This window comes from Anabrus simplex, chromosome 10, assembly GCF_040414725.1.
Source record: "Anabrus simplex isolate iqAnaSimp1 chromosome 10, ASM4041472v1, whole genome shotgun sequence".
Classification (NCBI taxonomy): Eukaryota; Metazoa; Arthropoda; class Insecta; order Orthoptera; family Tettigoniidae; genus Anabrus; species Anabrus simplex.
The window spans coordinates 1,111,060-1,129,866 of NC_090274.1; the positions used below are offsets into that span (position 1 = coordinate 1,111,060).

General features: G+C 39.3%; 1 protein-coding gene across 1 annotated transcript in view; it reads left to right on the forward strand.

Annotated features, from left to right (window-relative positions):
* The first annotated feature begins 3,337 nt into the window (after positions 1-3,337).
* Positions 3,338-18,807, forward strand: part of LOC136882169 (RNA-binding protein squid) — a 57,498-nt gene continuing 42,028 nt past the window's right edge. Inside the window, exons 1-3 of the mRNA XM_067154716.2 lie at positions 3,338-3,520; positions 14,426-14,466; positions 14,774-14,901. Of these exons, the coding sequence (XP_067010817.2) occupies positions 3,414-3,520; positions 14,426-14,466; positions 14,774-14,901 (276 nt within the window). The 5' untranslated portion in view covers positions 3,338-3,413. The remainder of the gene's footprint in view (positions 3,521-14,425; positions 14,467-14,773; positions 14,902-18,807) is intronic.

Sequence of the window (18,807 nt, forward strand, 5' to 3'; positions counted from 1 at the left end):
ATGATGATGCTGTTGTTTGCATTGTAACCCCTAGGTATTTGAATTTGTTAACTCTCTCTAGTGGATTGCCTGAAAATACAATTTTGTCAGTCGCTGCTGCTTTTCCACCCTTCCTAAAAGTCAACTGTACAGTTTTCTCTTGGTTTATAGTGCCATCGTTTTCCCTGGCCCTATTCTCCAGCTTGTTAATTGCTTCTTGTACTTCTGTTCTTATAGGAGACCCGATCACCATGTAATCTGCATATAGAATTATGGGTGTATTTGAGATCTCCTTAATGATTTTCATTATGTCCGCTGTATGGATGTTAAATAGTGTAGGACTAATAGGGTCCCCCTGTAATACTCCATTTGTTTGAATAATCCGTTTCTATGTTTCCACGTTGTTGTTTATACATATGTAGTTATACTTTAAGAGATATTCTGTTATCCTTGCAATTGGGTGGTCCTTTCCGGTCATTCCTTTATGTTTCTCGATAAGCTTCTTCCTGTTTACCAGATCGAACGCTTTCCTGTAGTCTACAAATACAGCATAATACTTCTGCCCCGGGTGTCTAAGGGAGTCTTCTATTTGCTCTAATAGGTAGGAAATTGCTTGTAATGAACTCCTGCCTTTCCTGAATCCAAATTGACATTCAGGTATTTGATTGTCGATATTTTCCAGTAGTCTTTCATTTAGAACTTTCGTGAACATCTTGAACGTAGCACTTTCCAATACCACTCCCCTGTATGAGTCCAGGCTTGTAGTACTTCCTTTCCCTTTGTAGAGAATCTTCATGGTTGCTGTTCTCCAGCTATCGGGTATCTGTTCTAATTCAATGCATTTGTTCATTAGATCTACCCAGAGATCTTGCATAATATCCATAGATTCCTTCAGGTGCTCGATGCAGATATTGTCTGGTCCCGCTGCCTTTTTATTTTTCTCTCCTTTATCGCCCGCCTTACTTCCTCCTTCGTTATTGGATCATGTGCGTGAACCTGTTGTATTTTTGGATCATATGCCTGGCCTTTCTGTTGCTGGTTTAGAATTTTGCTGAAGTGGTTTTCCCATGCCTCTACTGGTACTTCTCCTGTAGTGGGTGGGTTCCTCTTCATTAAGGCCTGTCTCCACTGATTAACATTTAACAACAACATGTTAAATGTTAAAAGTGTTAATTGTTAACTGGTGACACCATCAACATGTTAAATGTTGAATACTGTTTCATTTGACATTGTGTCCACACTTAATAAACATTTTAAACTTGACTTTCTTTGTTTATATATAGGTAGTTCATCATATCAATTTTGCGGTAATACATTTAGGTTGTGTCTAGTATTTTCAAACAAGGACATTGGATTTCGATGAAGAGGATTTGGCTTTGTTATTGCCACTGTTGCTTCTTGTTGTGATTTAGTTTTATTAGACAAATTTCCTCCCATCATCATGCTCATTGCTTCAAAAGCAAGCATCTTTGAAGTATAAACTTCGTCCTGCCCCTCCCCCCGACTTCCGTCTTTTCTGATTTTTTTTTTTGCAATACTCGACTGTACTGGGAGCGGAGAGACGCTAGGTTTTTTTTCGATGCACTCGCGGGAATAATTATAGATTATTTGAAGTTCCTGGAAACTGTCAGCTTCCTTCGCTTTATCTCTGTATTCTTTTGATGAGACATCCCATAAACAAGGCCTTTCTATTTTATCATTTATTAAGTCAAAGTAATCTTGTTCCACTCCATTTCTGACTATAAATTTTAGTATAGTGCAGAGAGAACGACACGCGTGCGCGTACCAGTATTGTATTTGTAGCTTATAACAAAGAGAATGAGTGTTGCGGATTGTTGTAACTGTAATCCTACTTCACGATAAGCACGTCCTGTCGTTTGCGTCGTTTGGCTATCTATTGACATGGAAACGGCAAGGAAGTACCGAAGCTGTGCCAACATCTCACGAACAACGAATTGACTTGACATGTTTTCCACTTCGAGCGGAAAACACGCCAACATGTTAAAAGTGTTAACCTCAACATTCTGAGTTAATATCAAAGTCAATTAGAAGACAATCACAATATACATGTCAATTGTAACATGTTAAATTTAACATGTTGGTGTTAAATGTTAATAACTGGAGACCAGCCTTTAAGAGCTATGAAATGGTCAGCCCTCACGTCCTCTGCCTGTTTCCTTGCTTCTCTCTCTATATGGTCAGCACTTTTCTGTTTTATTAGACGTTTGTCTTCTCTTCTTCTCTCAGCGTAGAATGTTAGGTCCGCTTGCTGTTTAGATAATTTGGCTCTGAATAGTGCTCTTAGTGTTTCCTTTCTCTTTCTGTAGCATTCCTGGTCTAACCATCTTTGTGCTCGCCTTGTCCTCCTTTCCAAGGTGGCTGTTTGCATTGTTTTTGTGGATATTTCTAAAGCCTCATCTAATTTTCCCTTCTCTATTTCTCCTGTACTATTCTTCAGGATTTCGAGATCCAGTTTTCTCGAGTATTTGATTCCCTCCACCACACTTGTCTTTGTTTGTTTAGTTTCCATTTGAAACAGCGTTAAAATTGAGATATGCTTCCTTATGGGTGCTTCTGAGGAGGTCCACAGTCCATTCTGCTTCTTGAATTGTAGCCTTTTCCCTCTGTAGAAGACAAGGTCGATTGTGCTAGTTCCATATGGGGCTATGTATGTAGGTACATGTTTGTTGTTTGCCATTTTAAAACCTTGATCTTCTAAAGCTTCCATAAGCAAGTCTGTCTTAGTGCAGGGTTTGTCAGTTGTGCAGTTGAAGTCCCCAGTGATAATTACATTTTCTTCGTTTCTTGTTTGTTCCGTTACCTTGGATACCGTTTCTATGATGTTTTCCGTTGGTTCGCCCGGTGGGATGTATATTCCTATGAGAGTGACTGTTGTAGCCTTTTATAATGAAAACCTTCGACATAAGGGGTATTCAATACTCGAGCGGGACCAGGAAGATGCATTTTCGAATTTCGGAAATATCATAAAGTGTTTATAGACAGTTCTGCTCATGGAAATGAAGGAACATCGATATAAAAGTCATGTCTGTCGGCATAATATTGAAGCCCCTTGATTTCCAGAAATCTTCCCTTTATTTGGAATCGATAGACGAATCATTTCAGAAATATGGGTAATATATGTATGTGTTCAATCTATTTCAAAATATAAATAATTGTTTTAATAAGCTGGCCTTTAAAACATAGAAATGCTCCATAATTAAATTATGGAACCAAAGTAAACGTTCACGAAAAGGCTCGCTAGACAGCCACAACATACCATCTTCTTGCATAACGTTGCAGCCTGCCATCTTTGATGCGAGTTTAGAATACTTGTCAAAGCGTAGGACGCCTCACTGCCAGTTTGTCTTTCCATTGCCGGCGGTATTCGTGCATAGTGTGGTGAATACTTTACTTTTGTACTTTTGTAGTATATAATGGCAGACCGGCAGTCTACCCCGATGGAAAACGGTGGATCAATGGGAGAAGAGTCTGGTGAACAGGAACATTACAATGGTTCAGGAGAAGGAGGCAAAGAGGACAGGTAAAATAACTTAGTCTTATGGAGTGTAATTAAATGTGCTGCCTTGCATTCTAAACCACGTGGCTGCGTCCATAGCAACCGGCTTAACAACTACGGGTATTTTTCTGCTTTATTATCATTATGGCCGATCAGATATTAAGCTAAAACCCTCTCTACAAGCGTTCTGTTACGTCGTCTTAACGTACCTTCATTATATCGGAATTTCACAATGTGATGACTTCCGTGTTTACGTCTTATTTCCCTCTGCTTTTTCTGTCGCCATTCCCGGAAGTATAAATTTAACTTTAATAGTATGAACTATAAACACCTTACTGAAGTAGTGACTTATATTTAGTTTCAGCTGACAGCTCGTAAGCCGGGAGACTTGTCAAATTCTGCCTGTAGTACTTCTTTGTCCTAGTGGGAATCGATTTTTTGTCTTGCATAATCCTGGCGCCATTTTACGAGTAAAATGTCGTGCCGAGCTACCTTCGCCGTGGAGCTCTGCTCGATTAAATAGGAACATTCTATCGTAATTTCAATTGCTGATAATGGATTTTATGTTATTTTCTCCTTGTAGGAACCCTCTTAACTCGAGGTACATGCTCCGGGATCGAATCTCATTGTTCTGTTTCAAGGTACGATGCCCCTGGCCTTCGACGCGATGTTTGTACCGACATCGCTTCCCGCCTGCCGAGGAAATGTGTACAAATATTGCATACTGTAAAGTCAAAACCATGTGCGCTTGTCGTTTTATATAGCATTCAAGAATAGTTTTGTAACGACTTTTGAGGCATATTCTGTATTGATAGGGGTTAGGGTGTTTAAAACCGACGTTCCATAAAATCATAATCGTTTCCCGTTAATTTTTTACGCGTGCTAGTTTGGCATTTGGCCTTGCTAGCCCTCGTCAGTAATTTCAATTCATCTATCCCTTACCTTTGTATTTATTTATCTTGGTTCCTGCGAGATGAGTTTTTAATAAATATTGGGGAAGTCCATAATTGCATAAGAGACTTGTTAGTGTGTCCTTTAGTTGGAGTAGTTTTCTTATTTTATTCGGACATTAAAAAAAAATTCCCTTACGAACGCGTGTGTGTGTGTACGGTATAAGTTGATATGCAAATCTTACTTGGGATTCCTCTTAGGCCCGGTTGTATAAAGACTTCTGACCTGAGAGGGTATGCCCAAGTTGGTACCACGAACTAATTGAACTAACTTACATCCTCAATGACATAAGGCTCGCCGGGATACCCGAAATAGCTTGGCCCATTGGATAACAGTTAAATGGTAGGATTGATCTGGCCGTGACTGTCCAATGGCTGTCACTCGCTGTTGTGCGGACAGTATGTGCCGTGGCGATAGAAAAGAGCCTCTCGAAGGGAGTGTGGCGAAGGTTCGTAACAAATTCTCGGCCTCATCCTAGGCGTCAGTGACGTCATCCACTTCATTACGTGAACCAATCACCGTTATAAGCAGTGGAGTATGACTTCTAAAACAGTATTTCTGGTTACAAAAGTAAACGTACTTATAGGGGCGGGCGGGTTGGTCCCTGGCAAGCGTATTGAACATATCTCTCTTCCTCTATCATTATAAGGTAAACTTGGAAGCATTTCAAGTAACATTCTCTGTAATAATCCTTGAGTACCCGTTTCTATATGCTCAGCTCTCAGAAAGTGCAAGAAGTGCCGGAAACCGTGCTCGGTAGCGGCCTGTCATCGGCGGCCAAGTTTTTTTTTTTTTTTGTTCCTCCAGATGCTGGCCCTTGGCGCACGTCCAAATTATCCTCCTGGAGAAAAGTGCGGTTCCACTTAACGGACTTGAACCCTCTCCTCGAGTGGAGGTTGAAGTCTGTTTGAGTGCTCATTACAGCAGCTGATGTAGATACTGCTACTTTCAGTACTGTTTTATTCTAGGAATACATTGCCGAGAATTATGTCCTACTCTTTCTCTGTACGGACTCGCTCGAAGTACACGCCGTCCACTGTAATGCCGTTTTCCCCGTATGGACTTTACTGCCGTGCTTGATACTCTTACATCTTCGAGCTTCTCCCTGATGTGCCCCAAAACTTCCAGGAAGTTGCAGGCTTACTTCCAAATAACCCCAATACTGCTCAACTGTGTTTCAACCTGACAGGGTCTATGTCTTTTCACAAGAGTTTAATCCTGATGTAAACCTGGTATGTTCACACCTCTGCCAAAGCGCGAGTTGTGATTCGCTGTGTGTGTAGAACCAACCTCCACCCCGTCAACGTCTCCTGTTCGGACGCACAGTGCTGCACATCACATACAACAAAGTGATTCTGCTTTTGTAAATACGGTAAATTCCATTTCTGCAATATGTTCAGTAGAAGAACTGAACTTGTAATTGTCATTTATTCTTGCATCGTATTTGTAAGTAACTTGAAATAACGTACAGTAATCATTTTTGACTGCGTCGTGATGCTTGTGTTTTCATTTTATTTATATTTTCTTGCAGATGGCTGCCAGTGTGGTTCCTTCAACGTTACAAGACCTACACATTTAGCCAAAGTGTTTCAATTTTGTTTGTCAAATTCTGTAATAGAGAAGTGTAAATGTGAATATATTTGTGTGTAACATACTTTATAAACTTGTTTGCTATCCGTGGTAAATAATGCCCAGTAATCTACCAGTGCGCGTGATCTGTCTGGTGACCAGTATTACTTCTCGATTTCAACTACCGTGCGGGTCACGCACCAGGCGCGTGAGTGGGATAAGTCCACGAGTTTGATAGAACTTGTCCTACCAACGTACAAAACGTCGATAATTACAACTTTTAAAGAGTCCCACACAATATTTTGTTCGGGTTGGTGGGTATGTCACGCTCTGCTAATACGCAGTGAACGTGTTAAATAATGCGTTGGCGCTTCCGCAAGCGGGCCGGCGTTGGTAATCATTAGTAAAGACTGAAAAGGAACGTTTTACAATACCTGGAGTACCTGAGAGGAGAGATCCTTCATCTACGCTTGCTATAATCCCACCATCCCGCCCCAAAAGACATTCTTTCTTATAGGAAAATTGAAAGCAAGACAACATGAAATTGCCACCATTATCTTTACTCCCAGTGGCCAGCTCCGATCAGCTGTGAAGAAGTCTTAACTTTTTTTTGCGCTAGAGTTCGTATGTGCACCACACCAACCCGCGCAAAATAAAAACACTCGCTCGTCAAGAAAAAAAATGTAATTTAGTAACTGTAACCTATCTTTGTAAATCCAGGTCCAACTCCCTTCAAGACGCTCTTAACTATTGCCACAGCGCATACTGCCCGCACTGCAAGAAGAAAGTTAATTTAGTGGTTGTAACATAATGTCACATTTTCTCAACAGTTTGTGACAGCATCACCCGCCGCGAAGCCTCCGTGTGTACAGCGAGCGGAGTGTGAGGCGCGCCATGCCCGGCCCGCTTGCGGAAGTTTTACCAATAATGCTTGAATACACTGAAATATGTTGGCTACACACTTGCTCGCTTTACTAACACTTGATGCACTGTTCTTGACACTGGGGTACACTTGTAGCCTAGGTTACAGTTCCAAGATTTTTCTCTTGGAGGTCGCAAGTTCAAGACTCGTTAAGTCTGTTCGCTCCACAATAAAGGACGGAAGGGCGCGTTATGATCAGCGGTCATGATGGGGCGAGTTTGTGGATTTCTAGCAAGCATGGAGGAAGAACCCCCTCTCTCTGCTACTTAAAGTATCGTAAAACATTACTTCAATCATTCCAAATGCTTGCCAACTGCGGCCCACGTAACGAAGAATAACTGCACATTATTGTGGATTTTCGGTAAAGTTTCACGAAGCAGTATTCTTATATAGGAGAATTAAAAGGGGGCAGTGTAAATCAACAAAATGCAATCATTTTTTGTGTTTTATAATTGGAAGTTTCTTCGGCCTATCAAAACTAATTTTGCGCAATTAATATAAACCACTGGTACCTGAAAAAGCAAATGAAAATGGTGTTAGGCCCCATTCACAATGCAAACGTAACCGTAAAGTTAACGTAAAATTTGTGGTATTCTCAATGGAGGAACATAACTTTAACGTAAAGAGTACACAGCAGCCAATCAAAACACTGCCATGTTATTTAGCACGGAAGTCGGGTTTTGGGCTATCTCGCAGTTTTATATTTCAATATCTCGATGGAATCAAACAACGTGGTAGCGGAATTCATATTACTTCAAACATCTATTGCTTTGCTCTTGGGAGCTGTGTAGGCCTACGGTACCTAAAAAAGGTGATCTAAACAACGGTACAGAAAATGGGTTCATCCCTTGAATCAAAGAAGGTTATCTCAGGGCGATTTCGGTAATTACTGTAAGAAATGACCCTCATCAGTTCGTTTTGGACATGCGGATGAAACCTGAACTTTGCCTTTCTTACGATTTGATTCCCCTTTTCTAATAAAAAGAAATGTAAGGTCTCCTTTACCGACATCTACGAGTATTACCCTGTCTATCACACCCCGATGAGATGTTTAGATCTATTTGTTTGGATAATATCGTTTTCGTAAACTAGTAGTCCGTCATAATGTTAAGAAGTATACAGGGACTCTTTTTATTTATGACAGGGATTGTCTCGTCCGTTCGCCAGCGCTGCGAGCTTGTCTCCCGCCATTTACCGTCTGATTTCATTGCTGCAGGATATTTATTTCCACCTATTATTTTTCGGTACAGCGTATTTGCAATTCTTTTTCCTTCTATCATACATAGCCTATACACAAAGATTATTTTGAAAGAGAATTACGAGTGTTTCGTCGAAAGAAGTCATTATATCGTGCACAACACACTTTACCTCTGCTCTGATTGGCTGGTTTTTAAAGTTAACGTAAAATTAACCTCAAGAGCTTGGAGTTTGCAATCCCTTAATTTTATGGACTCGCAGTTGAGTTTACGTCGGCGCATTGTGAATGGTTACATTAGATAAGATGGCAGCTAACTTTTAAGTTTACGTTACGTTTGCATTGTGAATGGGGCTTTATACAGTAGAAGTTCATTATAGTGAGAATTCATAACAACCAAAGATTTACTTGCTATAGTAGGTTGTTGTATAAATTTTTTCAAGTCTGTAAAAAACTCATTCACGTTAAAATTGGTAAGAAACGGCAATCTGTTTGTATCTAGCGTTTTCCTAGATTTCTATAGTGCAGCTTACTAGTTCTATTTTTCCTAGTTCCGAGAAAACATGAACGCGTATGCTCAATTTCATTCTGAAAAATTGTAGTATCATTCCAGTGGCTCTTTGGGCAAACATCTGTTTTCTTATTCAAACAATATCACCTAACTTAACCTTATATGTATCCTGAAAACCTAATTTCAAATGCTATAAATGTACTTGGGAATAGCCTTCTGAAAAGCCCCTGGACTTTGCTTATTGGCAGTTCAGGGTGTTGCTGGAAGGTAGAGTGAATTCAGATCTTGGGTGAGAATGCAAGTTTGTTTTGCTTGTAGGCTCTATCGGATTTGAAACAAATGTCTTTGTGAATGAAAATTTAATTTATAAGTAACTACTGAGCTGTTGTCATGGGTCTGCAGTTGAGTTGAAATGGTAAACCGTGAAAGTGTCCTAGTTGTTATTTTCTTAATGGTAACATGTCTGTTATGTGAACGAATCTTGTCTGCGAAAATTCTTTGTAATTTTTGTCCTGAATGGAGGATAATTGCTTTCACACAAATCGACGGTAAAATTTGCGGTAAATTAATAAATACCCTTATTACTAAGGAAATATAGATACTATAGACATGAGATTCGTCTGTGGCATTCCGCTTCATCATGCTTTTGTTTCCTTCTAGAGGTCCAGGAAGAGCACCGGCAAATGGAAGTGCTATGTCTGTGAATTCTCTCTTTGTCTATCATGACTAGCACGGGCAGTTCAAACAGAAAAATGCAGGTGAAGAGTATATCATGAATAACAAATTTCTTTTGTTGAAAGAAAGAGAATGATCCCTAGGCCAATACTTTCCTTAATGAGTTATGGGCTCAAGTCAACTCGCCCCACCAACTAACATTAACCCCTCAGCGTCGCAGCCATTTAAATAGCTTCCAACCCCGCGGCCGGATGAGATTTCAACTATGCGCGACTGAAATACATCGATTCACTTAAAGCGTTTCTACAAGTATAATAGTAGCCCCATTTTCACGAAATTTGGAATTCCTTATGACAGAACTATGTGCATGCAGATAATTACATAATTGTTTCACATTTCCTTAGTAATTTAGTTCTGTGTGATAAGAGTTCGAAGCATTCTTTGAGACAGGGACTTAAGTCACACTCCTGGCAGCAGTACACTGACGTCTTCTTTCCGCCGTGTTTTGAACACAGGATACAATGTCTCTGAGGTTTGGATTTCCAACTCTTGGGTGCTAATTTCCTGATAAAATGTCTTTCCTGCAACCTTGGAACTGTATTATCTGATGCGCGCCGGCCTTGAATATTTCGTTCCCTTCCCTCCCGAGCGTATTTTGTAAACCTTTCGCCAGCTGAAGCCGATAAGGTAATTGCTCAATATTTGTCTCTGTGACCTGTGTGAGTATTATTAGAGAATTTAGCAATCAGAATTCACCGTTGAAAACTTCTCTTTGACCTGTATAATTCTCTATAGTCTCTTACACGAAATTTCCAAGTACTGTTTCCTCCTCAACGTCACTCTGCTACATCATCATCTATTTCATTATCACTGCTGCTTATACTGTCACTACTACTTCCGACTAAACTTTCATCTGAATTATACAATATTTCAAGCACGTTACTGTCAGTCATACCACGGCTGAGCGCGGCGCGTCACACGGACTGGTGAAGCTGCGAGACTGAAGGCAGCAGGACAAAACTGAATGAGGGGAATAACTTTTATGACGAAACAAACCAACTCGATACATATTTCAGATAAAAGATCGAGGCGTCTTTCAAACGAGATATATACCATGCACAACTGGTTCTCGTATCGTATGACAGAAAGCAGCACTAACTGATGCCTACACAGAGCGCTCATGGAGAGTTACGAAAATATTACAAGCTGAGAAATACAAATATAATAAATAAACCGCACTCCCAATGTACACATAGAGCAAAGATCACACGAAAAGACAAACTTCTCAGATCATCATTTCTTCATTTTATTCTGTGGGGAAGAATGAAGCAAACTGACTTCATTAGAAAGCAAGAGATTAGTGCTCAGGCTTATTTGACAAATAATTATCCTTGCAAAAACAACTACATTATAACGATTTTTCAATTCTTATTTACAACACTGATAAACCCGAAACTGTCTTCTTGGAAACAAAACAATTTGCATATCAGTAACTCCAAAACTCTTCGCGCTATAGCCGTAAATGTGAAACCATGTCTGGGTCTATACCATGTATAGAGGTCGGCGGCTACGGAAGAAAAGAGGGTCTATACCATGTATAGAGGTCGGCGCTGAGGGTTTAAGCAAAGCAAAGGATTTACGTGAGCAAAGACTGAACACACAAAAGTGTTACATGAACAAGACATAGTGAAGCGCAGTGGTGTAGGAGAATTCATATTTGTAACGTAGTGATGTGTGTATGTACATCATTTTTCTTAGTAATAATGGTATATATTAATTTATTGCTGATTTTAATCTTAATTTGCTGAAAAGCAATTATCTTCTATTTACCACAAAAATTATAATGAAATTTCATTGATACGATTCGTTCTTTCAGGTGAGCGGATTGGTTTATTGTGAAAGATAACTGATTATTTTTTGAAAAGGGGAAAGGTTATATTTGCATTGTGTGAACTATGAATTGAGCAATACACTTTTTGTTTTTCCACCTCTTGTCTGTTCTAGTTCTTAATCAAGTGTAAGCTTACTTGAGCTGGCATTTGGTTGCTTTATTTTTTCAGATTTTTGGTAAAGATCTTTTAATGGTGGGTGCTTCTGGTACATATTGGAAGTTGCTAGCACTGATCTTCAGTATAAATTTATTACATATATACACACTCACACAGGATATCCCTGGTAATTAAAGCGAATTGAGGCAAAAGTGACAACAAATTTTAAAAACTTCCATTAACATGGAAATAATTGTACTAATAATAAATCAGAGTAGCGTGTGATTTAAAGGTTTGAGTACAAAAAGAGGATAAATGCACGCCTTTGATAGATAGCGGGCTAACTTTACAGAGTGTAAAATATGCATTTACGAGGTGTGTTCAAAAAAAAAGACCAAACTTTGTAAATTGCGCGCAAACTGCAACATTGAGCGAGTTGTGACTGGCGGCGCCTAGCTGCAACTTCTGACAACAGACCGCTGCTTTCTGCATTCCATTGCCTGCATTATCAGTTGAGTTAGAGCCTCTGAAGTGATTGCGTGTGTCACATGTTCGTCGAATTCTATAATGAAACAGCTTGAGGAACAACGCGTGTGCGTGAAGTTCTGCTTCAAAGTTGGGAAAACGTTTGTGGAAACACTGGAAATGAGACGTGGGTGTACGGTTACGATGTCGAAACCAAAAGGCAATCATCACAGTTGGTGGGGAAAGGTTCTCCTCGACCGAAAAAAGCACGAATGAGTCGTTCAAACATCAAGGTGATGCTGATTGTGTTTTTTGATCGGAAAGGCATTGTCCATCACGAGTTTGTACCCTGAGGCCAGACAGTGAACAAAGAACTGTACCAGAATGTTTTAACGCATTTGGATGCTGTGCGCGGGAAGAGGCCTGAACTGTGGGAAAACAAATCCTGGATGTTGCACCATGACAATGCGCCAGCACATGCCTCTCTCTCGGTCCGCAGTTATCTGGCAAAACACCAAATTCCTGTTGTGCCCCATCCGCCCTATTCTCCCGACTTGGCTCCAGCAGACTTTTTCTTATTCCCCAAATTGAAAACCACCTTGAAAGGACATCGTTTCCAAGACATTGAAGAGATCAAGGAGAATGCGACGAGGCAACTTCGCCATCAAAGAAAGTGCATTCCAGGAAGCATTCCAAAAGTGGAAGAAACGTTGGCAACACGCTGTTGATAGTGCAGGGGACTATTTTGAAGGGGACAGTCTGTGAAATGATGTAAGCTACATAAAAGTTTTTCTAGCCACAGTTAGGTCTTTTTTTGAACACACCTCGTAAGTTTTTGAAGTAACTGAGCGGTCTTTCATTTTAAACAGCCTTGATTTTTTAGCAGCAATGTCTCACCTCGGAAGCCTAGTCAGTTGACGTAGATTCCACTTGCTGCTTGAAGTTACACAATGCTGCATCTTGCACAGTCAAACCATTGGTGAGAATCATTGGTACTGTTTGATGCTGAGCTCAAGATAGGAATGCTGGATATTGTTATGAGGAAGTGTTAAAAGTGACAAATGACTGTTCCACTACTATAATAACTATTCCATTAAAGAAAGTTTTATGTTACAGCTTCTGCGCACGATGGACGAAAGTTAGGTTGGACGTAAAACATAGCGTAGCTGAGATGATGTTGCAAGATGCTCAGCAGGGTCTCCAATGATATTGGGATAAGTTCTAAACTCGTCATCTGAAATGTAGTTGAAGTATTGGGAAGCCACCTTAAAAACTTTAACTGTTGAAATTGTAATCTACTGGTTCTGATAGTTGGCTCCCTGTATAAGACTGGGGGTATAAATTTGACAATTGTTGCTAAGGTTCTGAATCTCTCCCTTCAGTTCATTTTCAGTTCTGCTCATATGTTCAGATCTCTATCTCATTGTGATCTGATCTTTGCCTTTTCACTTAGCTTGAAGTAAAATGGACGGTAATGTGATGTGGCCTCTAGAGATTCCTAATGCAGGTGTTTTTAGGTGACACCCATGGGCTAAGTGCACGTCTGGGTATGATAGGTAGGAAGAAGGTGAAACCTGGTGTCAGCATATCCCCATCATAATGTCTTGGTTTGAGAAGTTCCAAATACGTCTTGGTTGCAGTACCCTGCACATTGTATATTGCTTATGTTACTGTGGCTTCCGTATACAGTAAGGCTTGATTAAAATTAAGGCCACAGCCGCTTCCTTTCCACTCCTAGCCCTTTCCTATTCCATCATCGCAGTGAGACCTACCTGTGTCGGTGCGACATAAGCAAATTGTGTGTAAGGATAGTCATAGACTTGCAGATAAGAATTGCTTATAAGATTAATTTGGTACAGGCAACATATGAAATTTTGTACTGTAGAGCTGTTAACACTAGGCCTCCGAATTTGAAGACGTATAAATTGCCTAAAAACCTGAAAATATCAACATAAATGACCTAAAAACTGGCGAAAAGTATGTAAAATGTGATTTTACTTCGTTCAGATAGTGGGCCCTAGGATTTCCATGTTTGTTCAAGAAAGTATTTTTGGAATTTAGAATGAATTTAGCGAACCCGCAATGGACATCGTGTGGAAAGAAATTCCAATTAGTATAACTGGAATCATATTTGGCATGACCACTGTAGGGTTATAGAAATTGGAATTTGGAAACCTTACTTAAATTGGCTTTGCAGTATATCACAATTGTCTTCTCCAGGTTCTTACGTGTAAGGGATCGTCAGTTTTCAGACAGCACGCTGCCAAGCATTGAGAAAGTTGCAAGAAAAGCTGTTAAGGCCATAAATAAGCTAACAAAGGGCCAATAAGCCAAAAAGGCAAATAAATGAAACTATTTTCTGGCTTACAATGACCCAGAATGAACATGGTCGGCCTAGTCTTGGGACTCTGGAGATGTAAAAAAGATTTTTCCTCAACTTCCAAGCCAATTCAAGGGACCTGGGGGTTGTGTATCCATGCTATATTACAGGAATAAATTGACTGGCCTGTTAAATTCCTCAGCTTTGTTTTCAGGTGGCAGACAGAAGACTATTTGATTACAGCAAATTTCCTTTACTTTTTTTAATTTTATACATTTTGCCTGAAATTTTTATCTTATTAGAAACTATTCATATTTGTTTTGTCTATTGTAGGAAGCTTTTTGTTGGAGGGTTGAGTCCTGGAACCACAGAAGGTAAGCATTACTGTGCGTTACTGTTGCAATTCTGAAATGAGTAACAACTGGCTTGGGCAATTTAATTTAGTCCAGTGTTCCTTTTATGTAAAGTTGGCGTAAAAGGACGTGGTGTTATGTTCGGGCAAAATATTCTCTTGCTATTAAAGTGAGATTTCTTAACTAATTATATTACTGCACAAGCAGTGGGGTAGTCAATAAGCACAGAATTTCTTGGATATTCGAGGAAACTTGTATGAAAATTCGTAAGTTATTGAGAAGAGTTAAGCGTTGTCTGTGTTTAATTAAGCTTATAATTTGTTTTCAGAACACATTAAGAGCTATTTCTCAAAGTATGGGTCGGTTGAGAATGTTAATATTAAGACAGACCCCACCACCGGAAGGTCACGTGGATTCGCATTTGTGTCCTTTGCATCTCCAGATAATGTTAACCAGGTAAGTGGTCCTTGCACTGGTCGGGTAATGTCATACTTCGATGTGAATTACTTTCCTGGATTACAGCCAGGAATCGGGCCCTCACCAACATGCACTCTATTCAGACTGAAATTGCATGAAAACTGGTTTGGTGTGGAATGCTGTTAGCAATATAGTCGATACAGATTTATGTCTCAGTTTGTCACTTTTTCAAATTTTGAGGCTTTGACAGTTCTAGTCTGTATGCAGTGTTTGAATAGAAATGTTTTGGAATTGTGTAAATACGTAACTGGTGCAGTTCGTTAGAATGCAATTGAAATGAAAAGTTACTAGTGTAATTTTCCATTGGGAGTGGATATGGGAAATTATATTTCCAACAAGAAATATGTAAAAATTCAAATGTCTGGTGTTTATAACTTGCGTAACATATTGTTCCCTAAGCCATACTTCGGAAATGAAAACTTGCTTGTTCCTTAGAAATTGAGAAAATTCATGATTTTTATATCTGTTTTTGGACAAGTTAAAATTTGCCCAATATGTTAAAAATTTTTGTACCTGAATTGGAGATGGTCCATTTCTTTTATCAGACCCCTGTCTTGTTACTTTGTGGGTTAAAATCGGTATGGGTGGCTTAGAAAACCTGGTAATAAAAATATGTACCGTACTTAATAATTAGGCGCTGTGTTCAGTGTGTTCCGTTACCCTTCTAAGATCCTCAGCATCTATGTTTTTCAGTTTTGACACGTTGAAGGGTTCAGAACTCTTGCGTGAAGCAGTTTTCTTCCTTTCCTTCGCTCCACATGTCCTCACTCGTGAACTTTCAAAGACCCCTGTCTACATTTTACCTTTACACCAGGAATCATGAGCAGTATTTTGTCCAGGATTTGTTAGAGGGTTTTTCTAGATTCACTGACCCATGGGTGCATAGTTATTTTCTTGGGAGTATGTAGACTATCATCTGCATTTGGTTTGTGATGTAAAGCTTTTTTATAGAACTTTATAGTAAAAACAATTAAGATTCAAAAATTGATAAGCAAGTTGGGCGTGGAGTTAGGGTAGGGTCAGCTTCTGAAACAACGAGCATTAAAAAGTGGTCCTCAGCAGTTGAGCCTGTAGTATCAAGCCAGCGGTTGAACATGGGCATGGCCAGACAGAGAGCAGAACCGGCTCTATTGCTCACGCTTACTGCCCAACGCCACTATGTCAGTAAGCGTGTTGTCCCGAGCTGACCAGGTCTTTCGAAACAGATGATTTCATCAGTTTGTAAACAACCGGTGCTGTGGGATGAATATCTCAAATATTTGAAGAAGGTAACGTGTCCTGACTGTGGTTGTTAATTCAGAACGTTGGACAAAACTCTGTAACACATTGTAAAATGTTCGTAACTCCTTCACTGAATGTACAAACATAAATCTGAATTTAATTTGAAAAATCTGAAATAGCTGCATTTAAAATGGAAAATATGAAAATTAATATTCATTAAATAAAATACTCAATCGTCGAACCTTGTACTGACACTTCTTACCTGCTTACTTACACATACTTTATTTGAAGGGTGCCAGCTACCTCTCGGTGCAGCAAGAATAGAATGAGAATCTTGACTATCTCTGGGGTGTGGGGTAATAAGCTTACTTTTGACAACATACCATCCAAGTTATGGGAAAAGATTGGCGTTCGGTTTTCCCTTTCTATTTGAGGTTAAGTAATTTTACTGTAGAAATGAAACGCTAAATTAATTTGATAGAACAAAATATATTCTTGAAATAATATATAAAAATAGTGAGAACTGCTGCGATTAAAACAGATGAGAATATGAAATTATGACATTGCAACTGACAGAAACTAGGCATGAATTTGGATTCTTGTTGACCGGACATTTAACAATTTATACAAAATGTATCCCTCACTGTTTCACTTGACTGTACCTTCAACACTTTGAGTGTAATTACGGCGTATTCCTGAGATCTGGTGTTTACTGTAGATGTGTCACGCCTAACTTGGTGATGCATCCTTGTGACTGCTTCTTCTCCATATTATATGACTTATTGTTTAGTCTGCGCTGTATGACCTCATTGCAGGTCTCTCCTTCCATGACTTAGTTGTAAGCCTTCATGTCCATATCAACTAAGTGACCGACCAACTTTGGCCTCACTCTCAATGACCAAAGACTAATGGTTCACTGAGGCTTCTCCATCTCGTTCACACTCGTTGACTGACAGACGTAGATCTCTGCTTCCAATTGAATGACTTTCACTTAATGGCCAACTGTAACCTCTCCTTCCAGTAGAATATCGATTGACAATTACCGACTGAGGCCTCTACATTTTGTTCACACTCGACCGACTGTCGCCTCTCCTTCCAATTGAATGACTGACGCTACAAGATACAGCCATCTTTTAAAGACGTTGGTTGACGCACCTACGTAACCTCCAGAAGTAACTATTATTTACTCCCACCTCGCGACAAATATTACATGTAATGGTGAAATCCCCTGGGGCTCCTGGTAGGTCTCCCAGCAGTGAGTGCACCGCCAAATGAGCACGATGACGTAGTGATGACTCTGCATTTACTCCAGCAGTATTGCACAATGTAACAATGTCACATCCAACATCTGATATATAACAATTCTCACTGTGCATGTATTAAGTGTTAATCTACACATGTATATATGCATACATTTAACTACAATCATGCAAACGACAAGCATTACAGAATTGAATTGAATAAGAATGATAATAGTGATACATAATAATAACACAGATAAAATAATAAAAGATATCTTGTAACTGGATTTGAACCGTTACAACTCGCAGTAGTGAATAGTTTTATTACAGCAGATTTGATGACGCCTTGAAACTGTTTGACTGTTGCTGGGTGTGTCACATGTAATTACTGTTGTACAATACTCAAAACGTTTTTCTAGACTTGCTGACCTGTATATTTTTCTTCATTCATACTAAACATTCATTGCTTTAGAGGAAAATCATTGTCAAGCTTTTTTGAACATGCCTATTGTCATATGCTTAATTTTAGGTATCTGTTACAATTTTGGTACATATGAGCAATTTCTACTGATCAGTAGTTATGTAATGTAGTGTGCATGTACACTGAAACCTTGTTAGTGAATTCCTCAAGACCTTTTCTCGCTTAGAACTTAGTGAATTCAGTCTTGATCCACGTCATATTAAAACTATACACAAAATACCTCTCAAATTTTTACTGTTACCAGTTATTAAGATCACGTTCTTTTTCCTACCCCTTAAAATTTTCTTTGACGTCTTTGTGAAAGGAATGTGATTTCCAACACAGGTAAGAAACCCTTGCTCGAGGAAAGTTGCAAAAAAAACAAGTAATGGCCTAGAATTCCTGAATTTTCCAGGGGAAATTGCTCTTTCAGGGAGCAAGCAGTTAGCCTCGGAAATTCAGTTTTGCTTCATGGATTTTAATTGCTGAATAACAAAGTAAGCCTATTTTTGCTTGTATTTTGCATTTCATTCTCAAGTTAAGAACTGACTGGTACAGTGAAGAGTAACAAATATTTGTCGTGTGAGCATACCTACTATAGTCCCGTTTTTATGAGTTTCGACTTGACAGCCGGAGTGGCGCCAAACAGCTGATTTACGATACAGAAATGCAAATACTGGAATATAAGTCCATAATCAGTTATTCTTTGTAGCAAAATACATGATTCACTTAAGATGAACAATAATACACAACACTCTTAGGATAAGGCTACACGTTAAAAATGTCATTGCTCGAACAGATAAAAAGTGAGAAAATTAAATTTCTACTCAACATTTCGCGTTGCTTTTAGATTGTTTCCCGTAACGAAGGAAATAATCCTACAAAGCGAATATATCACTAATCGGCATTGTCATCGTCTGTTGAGGTTTCATTCTCGCTTGTTCCTACAGAGATAAAGTATTC